This window comes from Ixodes scapularis, unplaced genomic scaffold (assembly GCF_016920785.2).
Source record: "Ixodes scapularis isolate PalLabHiFi unplaced genomic scaffold, ASM1692078v2 PGA_scaffold3__209_contigs__length_174095766, whole genome shotgun sequence".
NCBI lineage: Eukaryota > Metazoa > Arthropoda > Arachnida > Ixodida > Ixodidae > Ixodes > Ixodes scapularis.
This window is the reverse complement of record NW_024609868.1, coordinates 45,163,856-45,190,739: the sequence shown is the minus strand read 5'-3', so window position 1 is coordinate 45,190,739 and position 26,884 is coordinate 45,163,856. Positions and strand designations below refer to the sequence as shown.

General features: G+C 46.9%; 1 protein-coding gene across 1 annotated transcript in view; it reads right to left on the bottom strand.

Moving 5' to 3' along the window:
* LOC120841356 overlaps positions 1-26,884 on the bottom strand; it is a 160,973-nt gene that overhangs the window by 49,384 nt on the left and 84,705 nt on the right. The window contains exons 3-18 of the mRNA XM_040212234.2: positions 24,390-24,527; positions 24,010-24,130; positions 23,528-23,682; positions 22,829-22,942; positions 22,482-22,616; positions 20,907-20,972; positions 20,633-20,710; positions 19,866-20,044; positions 16,605-16,687; positions 16,387-16,520; positions 14,843-15,046; positions 8,121-8,194; positions 7,148-7,249; positions 6,553-6,726; positions 1,865-2,005; positions 260-341 (exon numbers count right to left, since the gene is read on the bottom strand). Of these exons, the coding sequence (XP_040068168.2) occupies positions 260-341; positions 1,865-2,005; positions 6,553-6,726; positions 7,148-7,249; positions 8,121-8,194; positions 14,843-15,046; positions 16,387-16,520; positions 16,605-16,687; positions 19,866-20,044; positions 20,633-20,710; positions 20,907-20,972; positions 22,482-22,616; positions 22,829-22,942; positions 23,528-23,682; positions 24,010-24,130; positions 24,390-24,527 (1,980 nt within the window). The remainder of the gene's footprint in view (positions 1-259; positions 342-1,864; positions 2,006-6,552; positions 6,727-7,147; positions 7,250-8,120; positions 8,195-14,842; positions 15,047-16,386; positions 16,521-16,604; positions 16,688-19,865; positions 20,045-20,632; positions 20,711-20,906; positions 20,973-22,481; positions 22,617-22,828; positions 22,943-23,527; positions 23,683-24,009; positions 24,131-24,389; positions 24,528-26,884) is intronic.

Genomic DNA, 26,884 nt, shown 5'->3' with positions numbered 1-26,884 from the left:
CGTGATCTTGATGTGACATGACGTCATGTAACGTGACATAATGACGTCAGGTAAAACCGCTACGGTACATTCAGAGTGCCTATGGGATATACCAAACACACAGTTTTATTTCTCGCTAAAAGCTATCTTCCAAGATCACCATTCGGCCATGTTGAAAATAACATAAAAAAAAGCATTTTTATACGGCGTGGTATAGTTTGAAAGCAGTAAATCATCTCCGTCGCGTTCAAGTGATAAAGCTCGTGTTACATGTACTCACCTCATTGTAGTCAAATTGCTTTGTGAAGTAATCACAGATAGTCTTCACCACGTTCCCCAGATTGCGGTCGTTCAATGAAAATCTGAAACGCAGGTGAAAGCGCAATTAGCGACGAGTTTCGAGGTTCTTATCTACGAATCTAACCGTAACGCGTAATTCATTTGTTGCGATTTTACTTTCGATTTCACAGTTCGGTCACATTCCGGACGCAAAGCGGCTATCTTTCACAACACACGCAAAATTAAGCGCGACCAGGGGAACGAGTTTGTTCAGACCAAGATTGCTTGTAGTCTGAACGAAATCGTTCCGCTTCTTGAACTTACGTTTGCTTGTTTTGCAAAAGATGGAAGCGTTGCCTCCGTAGTGTGAACATAGCATTAGCAGTTGCAACGCCGCTCAAGCGCCTAAAAGCGTTGAGGAAGATACGGTACTTAAGAATCGCAGACAAAACGCAGCACGTGAGTCAGGCTTAGCGCAGGAATGATTACTAATAAACGGGTAGGGCCACGTGGACGACCTCTGAGCAATGCATTGTTAGAGGGCTTGACACATATACGGCGAATCATAAGACGCTTCGGGAAGGTAACTTTATCTTTGAGTTAGAAGTTTTAAGGTGAGCGAACCACTGAGCATTATGACTTCCAAGATCCACGGTGCCTATAAAGCACATATCCTACTCTTCCTTTCTTGCAATCATTTATAAATCGAGAAACCGAAATCTTAGAGCTCATAACTCGGATATCTTTCTGACCCGTCGTGGCATTCGTCTGACGTTTTGTGTATACATGTAACTGGTGCGTGACAACCCCCAAACAATGTCATGAAACTTCTAAACTTGAACACATTCTTTCAAAGCTTCGCTACGCTTTAGAAATAAGGAAATCACTTATTTCAGCCTTCACGGACTAAGGAAATGGTTCAAATTAGTGTAACTCGTTTTTCGTTTCTATGCGCTGAGAAACTGAGGGGAGAAGAGAATGAAGGCGAGCAGAGACGTCACTGCGTCAAGCTCAAGCTCTGATTGGAATGACTAGTGGGTAGACAGAAAGGCTAGCTGCCTTTTTCTTATCCACAGTCTCCCTCCATGCATCCAGAGCGAGCAAGAGCGTCGTCTACTCATCGCGCAGTGTCTCGCGTTCGAACGACAGACGCCGGCGTTCGAACAACGTTCGATACTCTCCGTTTTCAAAAGCACGAGAGATCGAGGTCGGTGCTTCGAAGCGTTCTTCTGCAGAACGAGCGCTGGCGCGAGAAATGCATGTCTCAAAGGAGTGCGGGCTAGCTCTCGCTTGTAGCTTTGGCTGCAGTCTTAGCTTAAGGGTGAACAGAGTATAGAACAGTGCCGTTTACATACGCTTATTAAACTCCTAATGCTTACGATACGTTGTATAATTTCTGTGGTGTTTGCGACCTAGAGCTCTAAGTTGAACGCTCTGCGGGATCGTCGACGAGACTGCCGACCACCGCGACTGGTCATCGGCGATCTCGATGTCTTTCTCGCCGAGTGTCCCACTTAAAGCCTCTAAAAGGTGATTATATATATATATATAATCACCTTTTAGAGGCGTTAATATACATGGGATGGCACCAGACGTGCTTACTCGCCTTTGAACCAGCTTGTCCCACTTGGATCGCATAAACTTCCAGACGATATCGCGTCCCACTGTATTTCCAGCAAGGAAGGACAACACGCTGAAGAAGTCTTGCCGACGAACGTAGCTTTCGTTCATGGCATAAGCCAAGTATCTATAACATAGAAGAAAAGAAAGAGACAGTAAAGACGTAGAATATTTAAAAAAATTGTAAATGGGGCTTGTTTTAATGTTCTCAGTAAAGATTCTTCCTTCCAGGAGCGATGGTGGTTTTCCCGGCACTCCGTCGTTTCCCTCGGGTTTCGATGGAGCCGGGTGACCGTTGAGTGTCGTGCGGTGGTGCGGGGATCTGCCGTTCTCGCCAGTCAGGAGCCGGAGAACTCGATGGAGGTTTTTCGACAAATATATTTACAAAGAAGAACGAATATAGTACAAGGCTGTCACGCCGCTGCTGCCGCTCACGGCAGCCCGACGTCGACAAAAGCGCCTCAGCGCCAAATCCGTTGCCGCGCACGGCAACTTCTCTACCCCGCAGGATAAAGTACGCGGAGCCCTCGGGACCGCGGGAGAATAACGTCTTGCTCCGCGCACGGGCTCGTTCAGACTCCCCTTTTCCAAAGAGGCGCGCCGACATCCCGAAGGGAGGCCGGACATCCCTCTCTCCCCGGAGTCGCCGACATGCCTTGACAAAGTCGCCTCCCCAATTACCTCGGCGGCGAGGGCGACCACCCGCGAACAGAGGTTTGTTTACTTCCCACGCGGGGAAATCTGCTTCCACTTTCGGGAGCTGGCCTCCGCTTGCCGCCAAAGGGAAAGACAAGACATCGGGCGCCTCCGGAGGACGCTTCGGGTGACCGCGCCGCCAATTCCCCGAGCTCTTTCGGCTAAGCCCCTTCGGCCATCCCTACACGTCCCCCCGAAAACTGCGCTACTTCTGGACTAGCCAGCAGTTACAAAAAGAGGATGGCCGAAAACCCAACAAGAACACAAAAACAACCCGCTTAAACTGAAGCGAAAAATAAAAACAACAAAACACATGGCTGGAAATAACGAAGCCAGGCACCTCTGGCACCAATTGCTATATAAAACTGAGAGAAAAAAAAAAAGAGGACAACACTTCTTAGTACACTCCGTTTCTCAGCAGGCCTCTCGAGGACCTGGACCGCTCGCAACAACGACACCGTTGGTGCCGCAAGAGCTTCCGCAACCAAAAGACCAAAACATCAATAAATCACGGCGAACCAACAGTCAAGGGAAAACTGAAAACGCTTGGTGAACACTGAACAAAGCTGAAACGTTCGATTACGCAAAATAAAACACAGCCACGCTCCTCTACTACGACCTGCTAAATGAAAATTAAAAACAGGAACAACACTTCTTTCTGCTCGTGGAGACAGAAACCTTGATCACCCACTTAACTCTAGACTCTGCGGACCTGTCTTGGTCGCACCAACGACATCAAAAGCGCCGCAAGAGTTGCCGTAAACAAAAACACAACAAACAAAAAGCGCGCAAACGCTACGAAGGTGTAAGTTCAATGGCACCTCGCAAGGGCCACGGCAGTGATCGCTTCCCCACATGCACGCCCGCTGACACCGCGTGTATGAGCGCGACAAAGCGCTCCCTTGCCGCCATACAATCACGCCCTACTCGGGCACCTGTGTCGACTGTCACGAGGACAGCGTAGCTCGCCAGAGCTTCATTAGGCCCACGAAGGCGTGCTCGGCTCGGCCTCTCCACGGAACCGCGTTCGGTACTCGCTTCGCAGTCGGTTCGGTCAGAGAAAGGACCAACTCTGCGCCCATGGCGCGCCATCGCCATCCCCGCTCCAAAATTGTCGCCCCACGGCGATTCGTGCTCGTGCACCGGTACCTCCTCGCGCCGCCCGCTTGGTGGCACCCACTGTGTCACACCTTCACCACAAGGCCCGTCGTGGTGACACCGAAGAGCAATCTGAACAGCTGCAGTAGCCCTCCTCGCGACATCAGCATCTACAAGCCTCCCCGGTGCCGGGACCGAACCCTGGCTCTCCGGGAGCTCTTCCCTTCCAGCTGCCCGGACGCAGGAAGACCCTGGTTCGCAAGTGGCCCGATTGCCCTCAGACCCCCCAGCAGTCTGTGGTCCCAGTACGGCGCGATCGTCCTCGGACCCTACGGTGTCCGCTTCCTGGAGAGCGCGATCGGCATCGGACCCCCCGGCAGTCTGCGGTCCCAGTACAGCGCGATCGGACTCGAACCCTACGGCAGTGTCCGGTTCCTGGAGAGCGCGATCGGCGTCGGACACCACGGCAGTCATCGGTGCCAGTACGGCACGATCGGCATCGAACCCTATGACCGTGTCCGGTTCCTGGAGAGCGCGATCGTCGTCGGACCCCCCAGTAGTCTCCGGTCCCAGCACGGGACGGTCGGCCTCGGACCCGACAGTGTCCGCTTCCTGGAGAGCGCGATCGGCGTCGGACCCCCCGGCAGTCTGCGGTCCCAGCACGGGACGGTCGGCCTCGGACCCCACGACTGCCTGCGGTCCCGGTACAGCTCGATCGGCCTCAAACCCTACTTCTTGGAGAGCGAGATCGGCGTTGGACCCCCCGGCCGTCTCCGGTTCCCAAACGACACGATCGGCCCCGGACCCCACGGCTGCCTCCTGGTCGCCTCGCGAGTCCGGTTCTGTCTCCCTCACATGGCGAGCCTCGGGCGCCGTGTCTTCCGCTGCCAGAGGCTGCGTCTCTTCACGGCGCTGCCCTAGGAGCCGCGCTCTCGCTCTCCGCTCCTCCGCCCGGAGTTCTGCGGCTCGAACCTGCCGCTCTAGCTCCTTTGTCTTTTCCCTCGCAAGGGCTAGCCGAACGCTAAGTGGAACCGCTTCCCTACGCGAACCCTCGTCGCCTCCATCATTAGGGCTCCCCCTCCTACGCAAGCTACACTTCGTCATGCAGCTAAGCGCGCGGGTGTCAGCCGGCGACGAAAGGGAAAGCGACCACGTACCTTGCGGTGCTGTGGAGCCCACGAAAGTCGTTGACGCCGTCGAACTCGCGAGTTCCCGGCGTCGATCACAGCACGCAGAGTCCGTTCTGTGAGACCAGGCTGTCACCGCTGCAGGCGTCGGGTGTCGCCAAACCCGCAGGTCACTGGCGTCGCTCGTCCCACGCGACGTCCGCTTCTCGGCTTTCGCCGCTGTCGGCCACAGGCGTACTCGTAGCCGTGCCTCGTTGTTCCAGGCTGCTGGTCGTCTCGACTGGCCCTGGGCTCCTGCCGATGGACACCGCCACACTCCGCGCCAGCACCGGCCCCGTCGTCTTCCTGGCACACGATGTTATCGAAGTGGCCGACGACGTCCACGATCCTGTCGACTGCGCCAGTAAAGATTCTTCCTTCCTTGAGCGATGGTGGTTTTCCCGGCACTCCGTCGTTTCCCTCGGGTTTCGATGGAGCCGGGTGACCGTTGAGTGTCGTGCGGTGGTGCGGGGATCTGCCGTTCTCGCCAGTCAGGAGCCGGAGAACTCGATGGAGGTTTTTCGACAAATATATTTACAAAGAAGAACGAATATAGTACAAGGCTGTCACGCCGCTGCTGCCGCTCACGGCAGCCCGACGTCGACAAAAGCGCCTCAGCGCCAAATCCGTTGCCGCGCACGGCAACTTCTCTACCCCGCAGGATAAAGTACGCGGAGCCCTCGGGACCGCGGGAGAATAACGTCTTGCTCCGCGCACGGGCTCGTTCAGACTCCCCTTTTCCAAAGAGGCGCGCCGACATCCCGAAGGGAGGCCGGACATCCCTCTCTCCCCGGAGTCGCCGACATGCCTTGACAAAGTCGCCTCCCCAATTACCTCGGCGGCGAGGGCGACCACCCGCGAACAGAGGTTTGTTTACTTCCCACGCGGGGAAATCTGCTTCCACTTTCGGGAGCTGGCCTCCGCTTGCCGCCAAAGGGAAAGACAAGACATCGGGCGCCTCCGGAGGACGCTTCGGGTGACCGCGCCGCCAATTCCCCGAGCTCTTTCGGCTAAGCCCCTTCGGCCATCCCTACATTCTCTTCAGATGAAACACACGAGAAGCATACAACCGTAATATGCTAATTATACCAACTGAAGTAACCCACTGCTCTCGTGGCTTTTCAGAAAGTACCATTCCAATTAACTTTCTCCCAAACCAGAGGGAAAGAGTATTGGGAATGTCGGCAAAGGCTTATTTAAGGGGACCAAGGCAATTCGAGTGATACCATTTTCTTCCCTATGCTCATTACTTAAGTACTATATAAAAATTTGTGCAGAAGCATTCTCAACTTCGCTAAAAGATTCTAAAAACGCGGTGCTTTAGTTATGTGCATAAAGTAAAATGTAGGACGTTTAATACTCAACGTAAGCACAGCATGATCATCCTAGAAAGTATTTGGACAATGCCATTGGTTTTTCCTATTTGTATTATGTCGCACTTTGCTTCATAAGATCGTACTTTCGGCATGAATAGTGATATATTTGATAACACAATATGATTAGGCGATTACAACTTGAAAATGACGACAGAATGAAATGTAGGAAACCAGACACGGTAAAAAAAACCGGAAGATCACTCCTTTTTTTCCGTTTTTTTTTTTTACAATCTATCTGCGATTTCAAACACATAGACTAAACAAGTGTAAAAATCGTGCCGTTAGCTTTGAAGTAAACTCGCAAGAGCAGGAGGAGGACAAAGATCGAGCACCCTCACCTGTGGATGAGCGGTGGACTCCTGACGTGAGCCAGCCCATAAAGAAGGTTGATTCTTTCCTGTGCAGACACTTCCTTGAGATATTTCTCCCACATGAACTGCCACTCGTAGTCCCCACTGCTTTGGTAGATTCCGTATCGGTACACCACGCCACGGATGTTTCTCGGCACTTCCCTATGGCAAGATGTAGATTTTTTCAGTGTAGCTAGTTAAAACGCTATGAAGAAGTTACGTAGAAATCACAGGGATTGTTCAAGAACTAACGGTGTTGACATGTTGGCAGAGGTGCCTGGTTATAAGCGGAAGTTGAGATACGAAATAAAGTACTGAGGATCTACAGAATAGTATCAGAAGGTGGAAAGATGAAATATTTCTTGCAATCAGACAGCAGCATTCGAGCAATTAACGAGAAAGCCGGGGGAAGCAAAGTGCCACACATGCTCGACCTGTTGATAAAAATGCATTTAGATGCAAGAAAGAAAAAAAAAAGTCAGAAAAAGACGGCGATACCATATTTGAAATTATCTGTGGGCAATCAATATTTCATTGAAATTCACGAAAATGTACGGAAAAAATATTAAAAGAAACTTCTTACTGTCCTCCGTCGACCCAAGCCAACAATCGACGCCTCGCTTCCTTGAGGCATTCCTGATGAAGATTTCTGCATGCCAAGTCCAAGATGACTTTTCGCAGTAGGCTGTAAAAAAAGAAAGAAAAAAAATGAAAGATGTTTACAAATGTTTGTAATGCGAGATTAGAGCACACACAGCTGGAGAAGAAGGGGAGGGTGCGGAGGGCCCTCCCCTTCTCCTCCTTCCTCTCCTCCTTCTTCTCCTCCTCCATACCCTCCTCTCCTCCCACAGTTACTTCACTAAATTTAGCTGAAAAATTGACGCCACGTGACCTCAACACCAATTAAGTTTCCCCTTTAAATTTAGAGGAGAAAATGGAGTCGCAAGACTCGGCGTCACGTCACCTATCAACGAATTAAGTTTCTCCGCTAGGTTTAGCGGGAAAATTGACGTCGAGTGACCTCAACACCAAATCAATTTCCCGCTAGATTTAGCGGGGAAACTGAATTGGTGTTAAGGTCATGTGACGTCAGTTTTACAGCTAAATTTAGTTGGGAAACTGAATGCGTAGTGTTGCATTATGGGACGTCACAGACCTACACACCAATTCAGTTTCTTCGCTAAATTTAGCGGGGAATCCAACTGGTGTATAGGTCTGCGGCGGCGGCGACGCCGGCGCCGCAAAACACGGGAACGAGCGCCTAAGAGCTGCGCTCTAAAAATACAAATGTGTGGAAGATCTAATCATTTTTAAACTCTGCCCATCTCTGTCCTGGAAAAAAAAAATAAAACCCTGAGACCGTGGAAGAGCACGGAAACATACATACCCGCCGAACGGTGTATCACCAAACCTGTGTTGGGATACCGTGTCTGTCTTGTCCTGTCGTTTTTTCACACTCAGCGTTTTTACTTGACCTCAATAGAAGGAACGTTCACCACCTCATTTAATCCTCTACCGTTTTTACGTGTATTATTTATTCGCATTTAGCCACTTACTTGTTCATATGCTTGTCACTGTCCTCCCACCCCAGCGTTTTGTACAGAGGGTCAACGAGCTTGCGAATGTAAGTCTGAAAAAGAGAAGCCCATGGCGTCTTCGGTGGCTCTAAAAAAACTCACAAAACCTTGTCTGCACATGAACCGTCGAGGTATCCGCTATAGTATTATGTTTGCGAATGACTTACATCGAACAGCGATGGCAAGCTCCCAATGGACTGTTTCCAAAACCGACGCGCCCCAATGCGGCGAAATACCACGCAGTGCACTCTGGGAACTAGTTGGCCACTCGGTTTCGGTTTCGACTGAGCAAATTCATCTCATGCTATCACGCCGCGACCGAACGCGCTGCTTGCGTTTTCGATTATCTGACTTTTTTTCCGAATGTACAATACACTCATTCTCGAGCGATACAAAACGAAGGCGGGGCACTTTCCTTGGTTCCCGAAACAGCGGATATTATGAGTCCGTATGCAAGCGTAGTAAGACGTGGCTTAGTCACCTCATCTTTGAGTCCAATTTCAATATTCCCGTCTAGTACCAGTGAATTACAAGTGAAACTCGGTCACCTGGAGCCTTACACGTATTTTGTTTACCAAGCGTCCGCTTCTTGTTACTTCATTGGGCGAAAAGCAAGCCGCATCCTCACAGGAGTATGAAAGTTGAGCCCAGCTAAAGCTTCGAGGTCTGACCATTTAGGTTAGTTTAGAGACCACCAATGACGCTCTCGGGGCCAGAAAACATGAGATAACGGCCGTTAATAGTCCATGCTTTGTGTGTAATTTCTTGTCGACGTGTCGATCGAAACCGAAACCATGGCACTCTCCTCCCTGGCCAACTAGTTCCCAGAGTGCAATGCGCGCCGTGTTGCATGCAGGGCTTTATGGAAGTAGTCTATTAGGTCAGACACATTAATTATTGTTAAAATGAAGCTACCATATAAACTTGACAAAAACGTTCAGCCTTTCCACTCTCGTGAAGAAGTAAGACCAGCGAGCTGTACTCGACACACTGCCGCAACGCGCACGCGCCCGATTCCCGCTTCTTCTCGTCCGACACGCCGCCGATCGTGGATACGTCTCCGGCGAACCAGAGTCGGTCGCAAACGGCGGACGTGACGCGAAACGGGTTCTCTACGAACTCCCTCCGGAACCTTGCCGTCGCACCCGGGAACTGTTCAGCCGGCGTGGAGTGCAGTCGTCGCCGGGCCTCGTGCTTGCGCTTGGCCTCCGTGGCACGGTCGTCGTCCGTGGCGTTGGCCTGCAGGCGCCCTTTACATCGCTAGTTCTGTTCTCGGCGGTGGCTTCCCAGGCGAGCGATGTGCTCTTTGGCAAGGGAATCTGAAGCGCTGGACGCAGTGGAAGTCGAGGCGACAGCGGCTTTGCGGCTGTTGCGTACCCATCCGCGCTGCTGCGTACGTCGCCACCCCTTCCGCAGCCGCGCGCGACCGACCCATCGTGAGTCCAAACCGGAACTGCTAAGAGCGTAGGAGCGCAGGAAACAGCGCGCAAAACAGACGAGGACAAAGAAACAAACCTGACGAGCGCTGCGCTCGTTACGTGTGCTTCTTCGTTGTCGCCTGCTTTTCGCGCTGTTTTCTACGATGAATTTCCACCAACGCGCCGAACTATCAATTCTTTTAAGATAGCTGGAAAGGTTGCCGCCATCCATAAGCGACGGCGGAAACCGGACTGGTTGAGTGCTTGGCGCCGTCGCTTATAGATGGCTGTAGCTGCCGAGGTAGGTTTGTGTCGACATACCGGACACGATCCTGGGGAACCTAGCCCTTAACAGCTCCGCTGTAATAAACATTCGCTGACAGACGTATTCGTTTCTATTGCGCGTGCGTGGATCAGTCGGCAAAGCACACAGCTGCCACGAGGAGGATCGAGGTTCGAGCCTCGCTTGGCAGGACTATGTCACTGAATCCTGGGAAAAAAGCGCCAGGCTCCCCGAGTTGTCGCCATTTTGGATTATAAAACTAGTAGTTTCTCCCTGACCTATCCATTCTTGTTGAGACTATCCAGACTCCCGGTGACAGGTTTCTTAATAAAGAAATTTCTTGAATACCGAGATCTTGTCATCCACACACTGGCGAAACGAGCTCACATCTTCGCGCCGCCACCACGGGCAGCGTTGGTGCTTGGCGACATTGAAGAATATTTTTTTTTCATTTTTTAAATACGCGAAAACAACAATATCATTTCAGGAGATGTGTGTAGATAATCATGACTGATAAGTGGACTGCGCATGCACAGTGACAAAGACGCTTATGTTAACGAGGAAAGCTTTCAATGCAATGATGTTTCATAGCGATATTGGCGCGACTGGTTCAGAACGACACTTAAAAAGTTTTGGAGATTTGAATGGACCGAAGTGGCTACTGAGATCAATCAGTCAATCAATTTGCGGGGTGTGGTCGTATGTAATCTAATATCAGTTTCTTTCTGGTTAGTAGACAGTGAAGGCAATGACGCTCCATTCCCAGGATCCAGTGACCCTAGGCAGGCCCAGTTATTTTCTTTATCATGTTATGCTCTTCTGGAAAGTTCTGGCCCATTCTCGACGGTCATCGTGTGCTCTGGCTCGAAACGTTCCAGAACGTACTGCGTGTGGAAAAGCAGAGGTAAGGCGCTCGTTTAGGCAGAGCCGTATATGTAGGGAGTTTGGTCATTTATTGGAAAGAATAGCGCAAAAATAAGGACAAGCCATTGACCAAAATTGTTCCAATGACCTTGGGCACGATGATCGACAGCTCTTGTAACCAACCAGTCGACAGCTCTTGTAACCAACCACTAGCCTCAAATATTTCCCTATAGGAGGCAATGAGCTTCACAAATACACTCCAACCACAATTTCTACGTTAGGATGTATTCAAGTACAGTCGCCGGCCATATGAGCTCCCCCGGCCGAACGCCGACCGGAGCAGCGAAAATCCCGCATGCGGCGCGTCGAGCGTTGCCGCGCTCTGGGAGCGGGGCTATTGGGACCAAACCATTCCGTTATCAAAGGGGTGGACACAGGAAGTTTAATAGCATTCCGCCTTTTGAAACGTGAATCTGAAGCACGGCCGATAACAATCCCGCTTCTGGTCGTAGGTAAACGCAGACGGCTTATCGAAATTCTTCTCTGCACAATGTCTCTGACGTGTTATATGCTACTTCTTTATTTGCGAATTCGGTTTGTCATTTTAAATAGTTCCTACCCGAAGAGTAATCGTACGCACCAAGCACCCCCTCCCTCTTTTTCTTACAACCTTTCTTAAACATAAACTAGACAATGATAAGCGATTTTGAAATAATTTATTCAATCTATAAGGATATGCTATAGATAACAAAAAAAATGCTTTGTGTCGAAGCAGAATTCAGATTCAGGCACTTTTCATGAACGCGCTTTATCGAGGAGACTATTGTTCTGCGCTCAGTAGCATGTTGCTTCGCCAAGGGTGACTCTCTACACGATGATTTTGCAGATAGCTTCCCGGTCGACCAGTTCTCGCTTGCCGAGGGATAATTGTTGACATGCCTAATATCATATCAAACATAGGTTTTTTGCATTTGTAAGCATCGATCGAACACTTCTGCTTTATCTACGCCTAAAGCAAGCTCTAGTTTATTAGCAGTTATAACATCATCTCCGAACACTTGGGGCCAACACCCGAAGAAGGCAATTCTAACCGGCCATGTTTTTGTGATTCACACTTCGAAAGGCTGGAATCCCGATAAAAGCTATGCGTCCACCCCTTTGATAACGGAATGGTTTGGTCGCAATAGCCCGGCTCCCAAAACGCAACAACGCTCGACGCGCCGCGTGCGGGATTTTCGCTGATCCGGTCGGCGTTCGGCCGGGGGAGCTCATATGGCCGGCGACTGTACTTCATTTCAGCATGCTATAGAGGTGAAATGTGTGACTCCTCGTAACCGAAAAGGCAACGCACGCGACGTTGTCGTCACGGCGGCATTCAGAACACACTCAAACGTTTTTTGACTACACTCGCGACCGCGGCTGCGGCCTTACGGAGTTGCGCAGTGAAAACTGCGGACTCGGCTCCGTGGGAGTTTTGACCCAAACCCTGAACACGCACCCCACATTCGCAGTGTCGCCTGATGCTTCAGGAAATTTTTGACGTCAATATCACCTTTCCTGGCCCAGTAAACGCACTCAGCATCTTAAAACTCCTCCTTTCCACCAATCTCTTATAATTATACATTTATGTATTTTCAGCCTCATCCAGAAACAAAAAGTACCTGTGCAGGGCTACGCGAATCCTCCATGGTAATCCCAGCGCATTCTTACTTTGCAAGTTAATCACGGAAAGAATATGCCGCGCTGGCGGCGCCGCCGCTTTCGCCGGCTCCTTCCATTGACCGACTCTGGCTCTGGGTTTCGGACGGTCGCTCTTCCGTCGACAACGCAGGGTGCTCACACCTTATGTTTCAGTTTGTAGGCACAACTTCGTCTCATTAGAGATTTATTTACAGTTCAACACTGATTTACCATTTTGATCAGTGACATTATGCACAACTATTGGCGGCTTGTGCCGTTACCGCGAGGAAAGCAACTGAAACGATCTACAAGGCCCGATCGAGAAAATAAGAAAGCAGTTTTTCCGCCCGCAAATTTGAACTACGCATCGCAGAGAAACTTTATACCGCGAGAAACGTGACGCTACCGGTTGTGACAAAATGCGAGAGTTTAAGAACATAACGTTACCTAGATAATAATAATAAGAAAAACTGAAGTTCTTTATGAGCCAACGTCCACCTAAGCCCAATATTCACCAAGTCCCCCCCCCCCCCCCTCCACCCCCCCAAAAAAATACATTGTGGGCGCCTGTAACATTAATTGCAGTAAAAAAAAAAAAAAACACAAGAAAACAAGAAAACTTGTCTGCGTGAAGAACGATATTGTTTTTTGTTTTTTTCTGTCTGGTAAGCTTTCTAGAAGAAAACAGTACAGGCGCCTACAATGCCATTTCTCGGTTCGACGAATATTAGGCATAGGTGGACCTCGGCTCGCAGAGAAAAATTTTTTTCTTGTATCCTCTGGTCCGGGTATACCCGTACCAGAGGATGCGATAGTTTGACAGCATTGCGTTATAACGCAAGGCTCTCAAACTATCGCATTTTATCACCATCTCCAGCGTCATGATCTCATGGTGTTCCAGCTTTCTAGGATGTGTAGTTTCTTTCTTCAGGCCAAGAAATGGAGCTTTGGCACTGTCGGGTAGCTGAATAGGCAGTAGAAAGACGCCGGCAAGGACCCACAATGGGACATAAACAGTCATAGTTTAGGGCTTCTGGGTTAGGTTTGCTATCGTTTGCTATTTTCTTACACCTGTTCAACTTTGGAGTTTATTGCTTTTTTTTGTCACAGCTAGCAAACCTGACTGAGCGTGGATCAGTCTTCGATGTTCGTCGTAGAGAATTCTGGAAGGTTCCCCATTTTCGTACAAATTATGCACTGCAGTCTCTTGCTCATAATCTTCCTACATTGCTTAACAACATTGTAATTAACCGCATCGATATTCACTGTATAACTAAGAAAACATTGCGTACTTTTTTGTGTTGTTAATTAAGAAAAAAAAAATTTTCTCTAATGTCGGTGATTTTAAAATTTTTATTGGAAGATTTTAAATTGTTTGATTTGAATATTGTAAGAAATATTTAGGATTGTTTAAATATGATTGTGTTCCCTGTACATGCAAGGGCACCGGACCCAGTCAAGCTAGCTTCTGTTAGCTTTTTGTCCGGTGTCCTCGGCATAATGTTGCTGAAAATAAAAGTTCAAAGTTCAAAAGTTCAAAGGTCAAGTGGTTCACTTTGTCTAGTGCTGAAACCTTCCCTTTTGGTCCTTTTTGTTTTTAAATGTGAATTTATTTAAAAAAAAAGAATAAGGGTAACAAGCACTGGTGTCTGAATTAAAGAAAGAATACAGAAGTTGAATCAATTAATATGATAAAAAGCGTGCTACTTCGTCGGAATACTAGCTATTCGGCTAAACTACACACTCAGAATCTTAAGGTTTATTTAGATTGGTTTAATATTCGTGTATTTTAAACACCCGCAGTGTGTGTGGAGGTTCTCAGGGAAGTACACAGAAGGTCGATAATCATGATTCCTGAAAGTTTCATCGGCGCGAATATCTAAACAAATTTTCAGTGATCAAATCAGCACCGTTCTTACAAACAATGCCTTTTTTAATATAAAAAAACGTATTTGAAAATAAAATATAAATTTCCCTCAAAATATTCAGGCAGTGTTGGGTCACATTCCCTCTACACATTCCTGTCAGGCAGGGATTGCTGGCGCGTAAAATGCCATGTAATACAAGGAACAAAGCCCCAGAGCACTCGGAAAAGCCAGAGAGCGTCTTAAAGAGACAACTGTGCTATCTGACGGAATATGTGTGCCCGTAACTCTCTCATATAGTTACTTCACACGGGATGTCTACGTTCTACGCTACCCCCCCCCCCCCCCCCCCCCACCCCGCCTCCCACCCGTTTCACTTTCGCTCCCTTTCACGTTAGAAGCCCTCTTTGTGCTTTTACATGTTGGACCTGGAATATCCTTCATACGACGTGTTCAGCTGCCGTCCATCAACGCCGGGCAATTGGTATATTTCAAGCGACCAAAAAATAGAACGAAGAAGTAGGTCCCGTACTTTTATAGCGTCTGTTCGTTACTGGCCTGGCGCCGAAGGAATTGTGGTATCCAACTCACCTGCATGGGGCGCCGCACTTCGGTGTTCTCAAGTAGGTGAGACAATGCTAGGAGGGAGCCGTGTGCAGTGGACCAGGGGATGAGATGCATCTCGTGAATTAAGTACTGGGTCATGTTGAAGAGGACGTCGTAGGAGAGACGGCCAGACCAGGCCAGTTGGAACGCGTCGTAGAGAAGGTTGGACCTGTCGGCCGGTGTCAGTTCCTGCGATTTGCGGGCACGGCAGGTACAGGCAAATTCGAAACACTTAGCAGCACGAAATACACACGTGAAAGTAGTGCTACAATAACAGTAACAGAAATGTCGCAAAAAACAAATTAGACTGCGGTTCTATTAAAAAAAGACAACAGCATTCTACATTCTGCGTGCTGGGGTATATGAGATGCTTGTTGGTGGTGGTCATTTGCTTACAAATGTTTTCAGATGACGTTAAGTTTGAGATTAAATTTTACATATTGATAATTATTGCATTTATAGACAGATAAGTATGGAAGATATCAACGAGTTATTGCGTAATGTTTTTGTTGGTCATCTTCGGGAGAATATGCCATTTACAACGGCATTGGAAGTTCGGATTCCTGTTCTTTTGTCTACAACACTGTAGTAAACCTTATGACAAGTATATTTGTTATTGATTGCTTCAGGAATTATTCAACACGCTATGACCTATCTCCTTTACTACTGCAGGAGATGCAAGTATTTGTTTTTTTTTTTAATGGCACGCTGCACGTGTGGGTTGAATTCGCCTTCAGTTTTTGTAATTTAACCGTCACAGATTATACTACAATGGTTTTCAAACTGGGTTGTAAAGACCTAGGACTTCCACAGAGTACCCGCAAAGGTTTCGCAATCTCACAAATGTATGCAGCCGACCGTGTTTTTATATAGAGGGCTTTGTTTTCTAGTTAAGCCTTATTTTTGCAGACCTGAGCTGAGCCACTCATCGATGCATAACTGTTAGCCAAACCCCACCTAGTATGTGCAATATTGTCTACAAGGCACCTAGTTTGCGCACAATTGTTTGCAAGGTACCTGGTATGTGCGATATTGTTGTAAGGGTTTTGGGTCTCCCCTCTGCTCTATAGACCGTTTGCTATATTACCCAAACATCAAGGAGAACGCAGGGGGTGTTCCACACGCCACAGGTGCACGTATTCCCCGTGTAAAATATTCGAAGTAAATAACCAAAATAAAGCGTTGACAAACGCGCTTGCAAGATGCCTTTTGTTTTAGGTTTTTATTTTAGAAAATGTACTACTGCTGAGGTCAGCACGTACGGCGCGTAAAACACCAATCCCTCCATTCTCCTTGATACTTGGGTAATATAGCAATAGGTCTATTGCATCGATCCGGAGTCTGAGAAGAATTCCTCGGCTATTCATCAGGGGAGATAAAGGCTCTTCGTGATCAAAACGCTTGAGAACACATTTGACGGAGAATAGGTACAAGTGGTATAGTGAGGATCCCATTCTTCTTTTACATAATCACTGATACCTAGCACACCTCGCTGCTTACCATGGCGGATATAAAGACGACATGCGTACCTCGTGATGCTTTTGCAGGACTTCTCCCAAACGTTGCCAATCCGTCGGATCGTAGTTGACGAGGTAGTAGCCCGTTTGGTTCACGTTGAACTTAACCCAGCCGTGTCGACCGGCGTCATGAATGTGAAACTCATCTTGAAACAGAACGAGAGAATTGGAAATGTCATGAGCGAAGAAAACACCGAAGTTAAACAATTAAGCAAAAAAGGATCACATACCTCGGTCATTGTGAATCCAGACCAGCTTCACTTTGTTTTTGGCTGCGGACGTCTTATAGCTGAGTGGTATGCTCCATTTGTACCTAGGGAAGGGTGGGTCGGAACATATTTGAGTGCGAGTGGCGTGCAGACGCCCCACTCCGTTGCCACAAGCACGAGAGATCGAAGTCGTTTACTTCGAAGCGTTCTTCCGCAGAACATGCACTCGCACTATGCGCAGGCCAGCTCGAGCTCGTAGCTTCGGCCGCGGTATCAGCTTAAGGGTAAACGGAGTATAAGGTGTATACCAAATAACAACACATTACACTTCAGGCGGAACGCGGGCGAATGTGCGTTCGTGTAAATTAACATCTGTAACCTGAGATGTCGTTAGCTTCGTTGATTAACTGCGCCCCCCCCGCACCGGGGCAAACAATCCTATAGGGCGGTGCACTTCCGGTTGTGTCTCAATGCGTGCACCGGAAGTACACTGCCCTGCGCTTTTTTGCACCGGTGCAGGAGGTGCGGGTAACTCGAACGAAGCTAATAAAGTCCCAGACAATCCGGAGAGGAAGTCGTCTGTTGCTTGCGGAGGAGTGGCAGTGACGTCAAAACGACGCCGAGTTGTTATTAGCTAATTAAAAAAACAAACAAAAAAAAACATAGTTGGTAGATTTCAAGGCATCAAACATTAAGATTGACCCCCTATTCTTTTTTTTTTTTTTTCAATCAGCCAATCAGAGCTTGGCGTCGTTCTGACGTCACCGCAACTCCTGAGCAAGGAGCAGACGACTTGCTCTCTGCATATGAGAACGGCAGGGCGCCTCTTTCGGACGCCTGCCCCCGGCACGTGCTCATTGCCTTTCGCCGCGTTTTGGCTGCGCGTGCCCGCTCGCGGCTCACGAGACGCCCAAACTTTTTCGGGGAAGGAAGTCGGCGCTGGAGGCAGACAAACTGAAATTCCTCGATCCCTGCCATCCTTGCCCTGTATGCGGCCGTAGTAGTGTAGACGTTTTCTGTTTCGTGTAGTTTACGGTCACATGGGTTTCGTATCTGCTATGCGGAAGAAAAAAATAATGAAACATTTCAACCTGGAATATGCGAGAAAATATAGGTGAATCAAAACAACAATGTGTGCCAATCACGCATTTTTCGTAAACACCTTCCAGCGGTGTGGAGAGATCAAAAGGATGTTTTACCACATACCAGGAGTGACAACATGCAAGATGGCTACGCCCTTGTGGAAAAAGTGCATAGTCGAAGGCGAGGTGAGAACGGCGGGAAGTAGCTACATCTGTCTCGCCCCCGGTGCGAACTCCCTCATGTGCGCTTTGCTTAGGGAGATGACATCCGAGAGTTTCGTTCCGAACGCCACTTTTTCGTTTCTTTTTTATGAGCGCCTCTCCCTGCACGTGTTCGTGGTGTTGACACTGCTACGATTTTTTTTATTTTTTTTACCGCGAGCGCGCGCTGTCGGCATCGGATACTATACAAGGGATGGCAGCAGCCTATAGAGGACGAGTTTCAACAATCAAGCACAACTGAAGAGTACCAGTACTCTTCAGTTGTGCGGACAACAAACCAAATATGTTCCTTGTTGTGTTTTAGTCCGAGAAATCAAAGATGACTATTCGAAGGCCGCTCCTCGTGCTATACTCTAGCCCAGAGCCGTATATGTAGAGAGTTTGGCCATTCGTTGGGAAGTATAGGAGACAAATGAAGCGGCGCCATTGGCCGAAAGCGGGCTGGGCGTGTTCCAGGGCGTCTTCAGAAATTCGAATGTGACCAACCAGAAGCCGGAAATATTACCCTGGCGGTGGTCGCAAGAAACAAACCTGATAACTGCATTGGAGTAACTCTCGATGGCTGAAAATATGGTACACGCGATGTTTCAATCACACTCATCTAAAATGATGGTGGAAGAGTGCGACTAGCGGAAAGATCGACATAATCCTTACGCCAAACGCCGAGCGCCGGGAATCTGCCGTCAGAGCGGTCACACTCTTTCCGCGCAAAACAGAGTTGAGCGGCGCATTCGTTTCTTACATCTTTCTGCATGATCATGATGAAACAACACGTGAACCCTATTTTCAACCACAAAGAGTTACTACACTTCACTCTTAAGCACTTATTTAAACCATATACGAACATAGACCTTCGATGATCGATCGGCTCAGAACTGTTTCTCGCTACCACCGCTAGGGGATTCTTCTCGGCTTCTGGTTGGTCAAGAGAGCATGCCAAGCCCTCTTTCCGAGTCTGCCGCACGCCCTGGCTCTGCCCGCGCCTCCCATTGACCAAACTCTCTACATATACGGCTCTGCTCTAGCCTAGGGCGCCTCATCCTACTCTAGCCTGGTCAAAGCGAGGCGCTCGTGCCCAGACCGTGCTAGGCGATGTTCAATTTTTTTTTTTTTTTGTTCTGTGTTAGTAAAAGCCGGGCCGTGGGACAACAAGCTCGATAAAGGCCCCCCTATTTTTCGATCTCCTGCCCAATAAACAGAAGGGCATTGAGGAACCCTAGTGCGAACTTGCTACCAATTCGACAATGCTTCGGGGCCTCGTTACACACCGCACGTTGTGGTGCGCGCTAGAGACCGGACACTAAAAGGGCACGCCCTTTTAGTGTCCGGTCGCAGTTGCTACAGACGACTGCACGCATGGCGACCGGCCGCCGCCATGTCTCCGCTCGTGTGGGAAAGCCCGTGCATTTCAAGCTTGCCAAAGCTACCTTCGCGCGCACGCTGCACATGCTTGCATGCAAGGGGCACCAATCAGGTCGCTAGGCTTGCAGTTGTCTACAGTAGTAAACATATTTATTCGGGACGAGGAGTTTAAGTATCGCCACGTGGTGGAATTCTTTCACAACCCAGAGTGAGGATACTTCAACTTCCTCTACTAATGCAAGCACGTGCAATGTCAAGCTTCCATGCACTATAAAGATTAAAACATAACCGCGGGGATTGCACGTGTACGACCCATCGTGAGAAAAACAGAAGCGCCTCTAGCGAGCTTCTCACCGCGAATAACATTTGAAGGCTCAAAATGCTCCCGCAGTAGTTCAAACCTAAAACTCGGCAACAAACGCGTGCATTTGCACCGCCTTGGAAGTAATTTGCATATCTATTGTTGACTTTTGTAAACGTTGTGCAGAGTAGGGGGTTGCCGTCGCTCCAACATCTACACTTTTAGAAAAAAAAATGAAAGATTATCATACTTTATAACATTGTGCGTTGCAAATGCACGGCCAGTGATATTATACTCAAGTGCGCTAAAACGTACCCGAAAGGCGATATGTTGGAGTCATTCGCTACGTGCTGGGCATTCCTCAGGAACCTCTCCTGGACCACTGTGATCAGTGTGGGGTCGTCGGAGCTGCGAGTCATGGTGACCACGGGATAACCCATTTGCCTCGTCCACGTATCCATGATGGTTGACACGTTGTGACCGCCACGAAAGAACTTCGCACAAAGAAATGTTCGAAGAGCCGTTTTATGCACAGCTGAAAGCATTATACTCGCGACAAAGTGTGGGCTCTTACGCTACACTACTTAGCAGTTAATTATTATGTCCTCGAATTGTGATGCCATCCGATTCTTAAAATGTATGTCAGCTAACTTCCCTGCAGAATATGGATAGTGTATACGTTTTCATTCGTAAATAAAAGTGAAAAAGAGAAAAAAAAAAACACGAATGGGATTTGTGTTATGACAATGAGCATGGCGTTTTACATGCCAATTAGCCCTGCGCCCATCACATTTTTAAGATCTACTAATCGTATTCTGAGCTGGGGTCCTTTTATCGTTCCTTGTGATTGGCCGACTGTATGTTATGCAAAAAAATTAACTCAAAATCTTTTTTTTTTTTTTTTTCATCCGTGTCCTCACAACGCTTGGACATCAGGGTTCGATTAGTTTAGCTGTGATTGTCTTGTGCTCAGAGCTGGATCGGCTTCTCAAATTCACGCGTAGAATTATTTCTCGATGGCTATACGTCAAGTAATCATGTTTGTAACTGTGCGTAGTGTAAGAAAAGAAGTGCTTACTCACGCCGCCTGCAGCCATAGACAATTCATCCCAAAGCTCTGACGTCTTTGCGTTACCAAACTGGTGATGAGTCAGAAACGACTGGAAGAAAATGGGGAGATCGCATTTGGTTACCGTCGATTCCATGGCAAAGTAGCCCAGCAGGGGAACGTCACACTTTTCTCCAAGCTTTTTTTTCGCGGATATCAACTCAGGTGAGAAACGCAACTTTATGAAATTCTTATATTCGATTAAAATGGTATACAAATAGGCAATACGATTTTAGCGGCATACTTACTGAAACGCCTTTTTGAAATATCGTCGGGCCGAGGAAATTTTCCAGCATTCTAAGGACTGAAGCACCCTAAAAGAGAAACACGAGTGGTGCGACACATTATCCGCACAATCCTAAATATGTTCATCTACAGGAGGAAATCCACGCCAATGAGAAATCGCAAGATATCTGACGAAAATAGCATTCACTAAAATATCTAAAAAGCATGAAATATGTTTTTTTTTTTTCTAGTTCTGATGTACATCGGTAAAATAGTCGTTCAGTCTAGAGCACCACACGGGCCCCGGCCAGCCCGAAAGCCCGAGCCCGGCCCGGCCACCCAGCGTGCTACCCGGCCCGAGCCCGGCCCGGCCAGCGGGCCGGGCTCAGGCCGGGTAGCACGCATTTTCTTGGGCCCGGGCCGGGCCCGGGCTTGAACAACAATTTTTTTGGGCCGTGGCTGTGCAGTCGTGTGCCACAAATTCAAAATTTTTGATAACAAAAAGTGTGCTTATTGATTGTTCGAGGTTCAATGAAAACAAACGAGCGAAATGCAAAATCACTACTGGCGCCGTTCAAGAAGAAATAAAAAAGAGACGTTTTGCTTTTGGGAAGTCTTCACGTGGATAAAAAGGAACGTGTGGATCCCACCAGCATAGTAAGAAAATGCGGTAAAAAAAAAGAGGGAACTCTAGTCGCAGGGTACAACATAAGTGTCTTGTTCCCCTACTTTTCAAACCAAAAACAAACAAACAAAAAACGTGAGGTTTTGATTTTGCATTTTGTGCAGGGGGCCTTACCATGCACCTAAAAATCAGCTCCTTATTATAGATTTTTTTATGCTTATACAGCCTTTTGAAGATACATTAGCGTGACTGTGATTGTTTCTTTACAAAAAACATGTAGCGAGGAAAGTTCTCCATGAAACAAATTGAACGACGAAGAGTCCAATCTCTTTTCAAGAAATAAATACCGTAAATATATTATTGCCCACTTTTTTTTCTCTAAATCATTTATGAAGGGCACATTTTACCCATATTCTCGAAAATACATTTGTCTATTGTATCTTGTCAATTTATCGTGTAGAAAAAATAACAAAAAGAAAACGGTTCAATTTTGAAAAGAATAATATATCAAATAGGCTCACTTTATGCTGAGGAAGTTTTTAGGTTAAAGCCTGCAAACTTGTTCAGGCTCATATATATATAATATGTCGGGCTCAAGCCGGGCTCAGACTTATTTTGAAAAAAAAAAAAAAAAGATTTGTCGGGCTCGGGCTGTGCTCAACCTTCTGTCTAAAAATTCTGCCGGGACCGCACCGGGCCTGGGCAGTTGCCCTTACGGGCCGGGTTGGGCTAGGTCTAGAAATTTCGGCCCGTGCAGAGCTCTAGTTCAGCCTAGGGATCTATCGTATCAGCACTGAGGTAAAAGAATACTCCTACACCTTTTGCGCACAAAAAAGGAACAAATCAAAACAAAGAATAATGTAATTTGATATATTTTCAACAGTTGGAATGAACGCAGTAGTTCTATAGAAGTAATTCTAACAAATATGCGCACAAGGTACACATGGGAGGCATAACGATGCAAAGAACCTACCTTGTTGTACGAGATTGTGTCGAATATTTCAGTGATCTCGTCAGGGTGACTAACGCTCTGCACGACGGGGTGTGAAGTGGTAGTCGAGTCAAGGTCCATGACTGGCTGAAGATCTTCTGTTAAGAACTGGTTCATCTAAAAAAAGAAATTCAGTATAAGACAACAAATAGAGAATCACACATCGTCCTTGTTAAAACTGAAATTAGATTGACTTCTGAATCAGTCACATTTTTCACAAATATATTACCATTAGACGTTAAAGTCACGTGTATTCGTGAGCGTTTTAAGCGAGAGTTTACAACCTTTACTTGTCAGAAATTGCGTAAAAAAATCGTAGAAGGCCTCACCATGTCCCAATCTGGTTCGACGTGGTCAATGCCCTTGTACTCTATGTAGCTTGCAAAGCCTTCGTTCAACCAGAGGTCGTCCCACCACTTCATGGTCACCAGGTTTCCGAACCACTGGAGTATGCATAACACACGGAAATACCGTTAGGTTCTATCGAAGAATATCTATAACGGTAAAGTTTCACATAAAACAAAATGTATATATTGGTAATAGTGTTTGCATTGTTCCTCGTAAGATAAGCATGTGCTTCTCAGTATATTGGACATACTTCTGATTTCTCTCATTTTAATGTCGCAAAACATTTACCATGGTAATAATTTTACCAGACCACACTGCAATGTGTGCATTACATTAAAGGATATTTTTAATTTTGTGTATTGGTCCTAAAGGAAGATTTTTTTTAATTCGTCAGTAACCCACATAACTTAATAACCAACTTTTAAAGTCAATCCCTTTTTTCAAATAGGTATATTGTTAGGGCGCCATCTATATTAAATTTGATTACTTCATTTCATCGCAGGAGTTAAGAAGCACCCCTGACCCAAACGCATGACCTAGTTCATCTGTCTGACAGAACTTTCGCGGGCATATTTTAGTTAAAACGGTACAAGAAGGTGAAGCTAGACTCTGACTCTATTTCACGCTGAAGGACATTTCAAGCTGTCAATCGCTAACTAAAAGGGTTGAAGTCACAGTACCATGTGCGCGAGCTCGTGGCCAATGACTGCAGCAACTCGTTGCTTGTTCCGAGGACTAGACAGCTTGGAGTCGTACAGTAGGTTCACTTCCCGGAAGGTGATTAGACCCCAGTGTTCCATAGCTCCCGACACAAAATCCGGAATGGCGATCATATCTAAAAGGAGAACAGGGACGCGGAAAGTAGGTACCACGGCTTTGGGGTTCAAGCAGCCACGAATATCTCCCAATGACCTAACGTTACAGAAATTTCTCCTTTGGCTGTTTTTCTTTATATATTTTTCTTTAGTGGAGTTTCGCTTTTGTGTACTTCCACAGCAGTGTTTTGTTTTGTTAAGACTTTAGCATTAATCAAATCTTCATTTTCATATACGCAAATATTTGTACTTAAAAACCAAGAAATCTACAGTGCTAAAATATAATCCTATCATTAATTCACAAACTAGGCTGGCCCTGCGATTCATACGTAGAGTCAAATTATTACCTTGTTTAGGCAACGGGTATTTCAGGCCGAAGTATTTCTCGTAGAAGTTCAATATCCGAGAGCCTATGTCCAAAGCGTAGAGTGTTTTGTTCAGCTGATTCGGCGCTGCGTAGACTGAGAACTGCAAGAAAGAACTCACCATAATAACAGTAATGCGGAAAATCTGGTCATGTCATAAGTTTGTTCAACGTTGTGGAAGACATAGTCTTGGCTTCATCAAGCGAATTCCTTTGAGGAAAGCTCGTGCAATCACATCATCTGCAGCTGTGCCTTCCTGTGCCTTCAACTGCATTGTACTCAACTTCTTTGGTATAATATAGTATCAAGAGATACCAACGGACGAAAGAAAAGCTTGCGCCCGGTAAATAAGTTGCACCTACCGGTATCTTGTCGACAGAGGCGACGGTCTGAGTCCTCTCGAAGTCAGATACAATGAAGCAGACAAGGTAAGTCACCATGGGCACCGACTTTTGGAATTTTGTAACCATCTTCCCATCTTCGCGTTCCATAGGGTAGCCCTTCAAAAAAACAAACAAGGTGCGTTGCTGAATAATTATATACTCAGCGGATCGCTTTCGAAATAAAGATAACAAAACCTCTCGTATACACTAAAACCCGCGAGCGCCTGTGTGCTGTTTGCGCCACTCACTTCTCAAAGCGATGCGAAGTGTGTGGCAATGATGGTGCCGTTATTCATTTGGGTGAGCTCTGCTCTTCGAGAAACAGTGCATTTGTACTGCCGATGGGCCACAGATCTTCCCGAGAAACACGCTCATGTTTTCAGAACAAATCGGTCGCTGGCAGGGCGTTGTATGTGATAAATCGTTTTCCAATTAATCAATGTAGGCGATAAGTGTAAAAAATGACGAAGCGCTTTTTGGTTTCCTTTTTTAATATATAGAATATGAAATCATAAGCGAGCTTAGATTATAAATATTACAAGTTTTTTATTTCCCTCTCTCTGCCGACCGAACTAATTTGTGTGCTAATTGGCAGGCGCAGGTTATTTTTTGAATTCGTTTGTTGGTATTGCATTATATTTATACCGTGTCTTATTTCCTTAAGTCCTTGTGCGTTGTTAATCTCTCTCTCATCACCCCTCCAGCCTTCCTCGCCCCCCCCCCCCCCCCCCCGGCCCCCCGGTTTAAGAAACAACGAAACAAACAAACATGGCAGATGTGTATGATTTCATTGTGGATACCTGAAATTTAGGGTTGTTCTTAAAAAAACCGGAAAGCTTCACACGTGCTTTCTTGGAGAAAGTTCAAAGCTCTAATCATGCCAACCACCTTTTGGTCCGGAGGCGTGGAGGTGTTGTACTTGTACTTTTGTCATTTTTCTTCCTCTCGTCTCGACGTTTTCTTAGTATCATGCTTTATGTTGGAGAAAATTGTAACTAGGTTTCGAAGCATCTAACATACTAGATGCGTCCGAAATTTTTTGAAAAGTCTGTCATTGATAAGTGGTATTTCCCTGAAAAAGAAAAGAACAACCTGTTTGGTTGATGTTTTGAATACGAGTCTGTCATTGATAAGTGGTATTTCCCTGAAAAAGAAAAGAACAACCTATTTGGTTGATGTGTTGAATACGGATCAGGAAAAAAGAAAGTCATTGCCTCTTATGAAACTCAACACACATATCTAACATCGGCCTCTGTACTCATGCAAGCGCCACTCTTCGCTTTGATATTTCTCATTTCTTCTTAGGCATAGAGCACCAAAGTATCACTTCTCAATCATCGGGAAGGCTCTATAATCAAATTCAAAAGACGCCAAGCACGTAATAACATCTGTTTTCGCGATCCTTTAACGGGATGACAGCAGGTGACGGTAACACCTGTCGCCATTCTCACGCAAACGAGAAGCCTCCACCTACTGACGTAAGCAGAGTTAATGGCTTAAATCCAAAGCCTTTTATAAGCTTGAGACTGATTCGGAAGCCAAACTGTTTTATAACCGTCAATATAACTTTGAAAGACAGCTGGCTGCCTATCTGACTAGCTCATTCACGTAACGCGCACGTGTTCACGTAACGCTCACGTGTAGCGTTGTTCATAGCAGTGTACGTGGTATCATTAGCCGGTAAGAACGCCAAACAGCGAATCAGAAAGCAAAAAGCATGAATAAGCCACACCATGCGCTGCTGACAATATCAGGGGCAAAAGAGGCTCTGCACATGGCGTTTACACATGTTACCGCGCAAGCTACGTTTCGCTACTCATAGGATCTTTCAACCTGTGGTTAAATTGGCAGTCCTTCACTCCCAGTCTCAATTAAAATAAGGTTTAATATTAAATCTTCGTAACAGAGCATAAAAGGTTTTATCAGACGAAGCGTTCCACAACAAAATAAAAACATAACTTTTCCACGCGAAATAAAGCGGGTGTTTGAGGAGAAAGGAAAAGCGTGTTTTTTTCTTACCGCAAAAATAAACTACTTATCACTGAATGGCCAGTCAGTACCAAAATGTAGAGACAGAGGTCCGACTCAAACGCCAGTTTCAATACTTACCGTTGTCTAATGCAAATGTCATCAGCACTTATTGGTAATTTTCCATTAGAAAATGGATCGCGTTCCATTGGAAAAATGACCAAACTCGCTTGTAACTATTGCATTAGACAACGGTAAGTTTTGAAACTTTGAAATACGGTCAAAACCTACATATTAGCGGAGGATGAGTGTACAGCGATGAGGGGTAAAATCAGACAAAATCAGCAAACTTGTCAAAGGAGAGGACAGAAAGGCACACTTTTGTTTTTAATATTGCACAATTGAACGAGAGCTGCAGGTCTTCAGCGTAGCATGGGATGGTATGCTAGTGTTATACAAAAGACGTGGGAAATTTTTGAATTTGCTATTAGTTACTTCTCGAATTA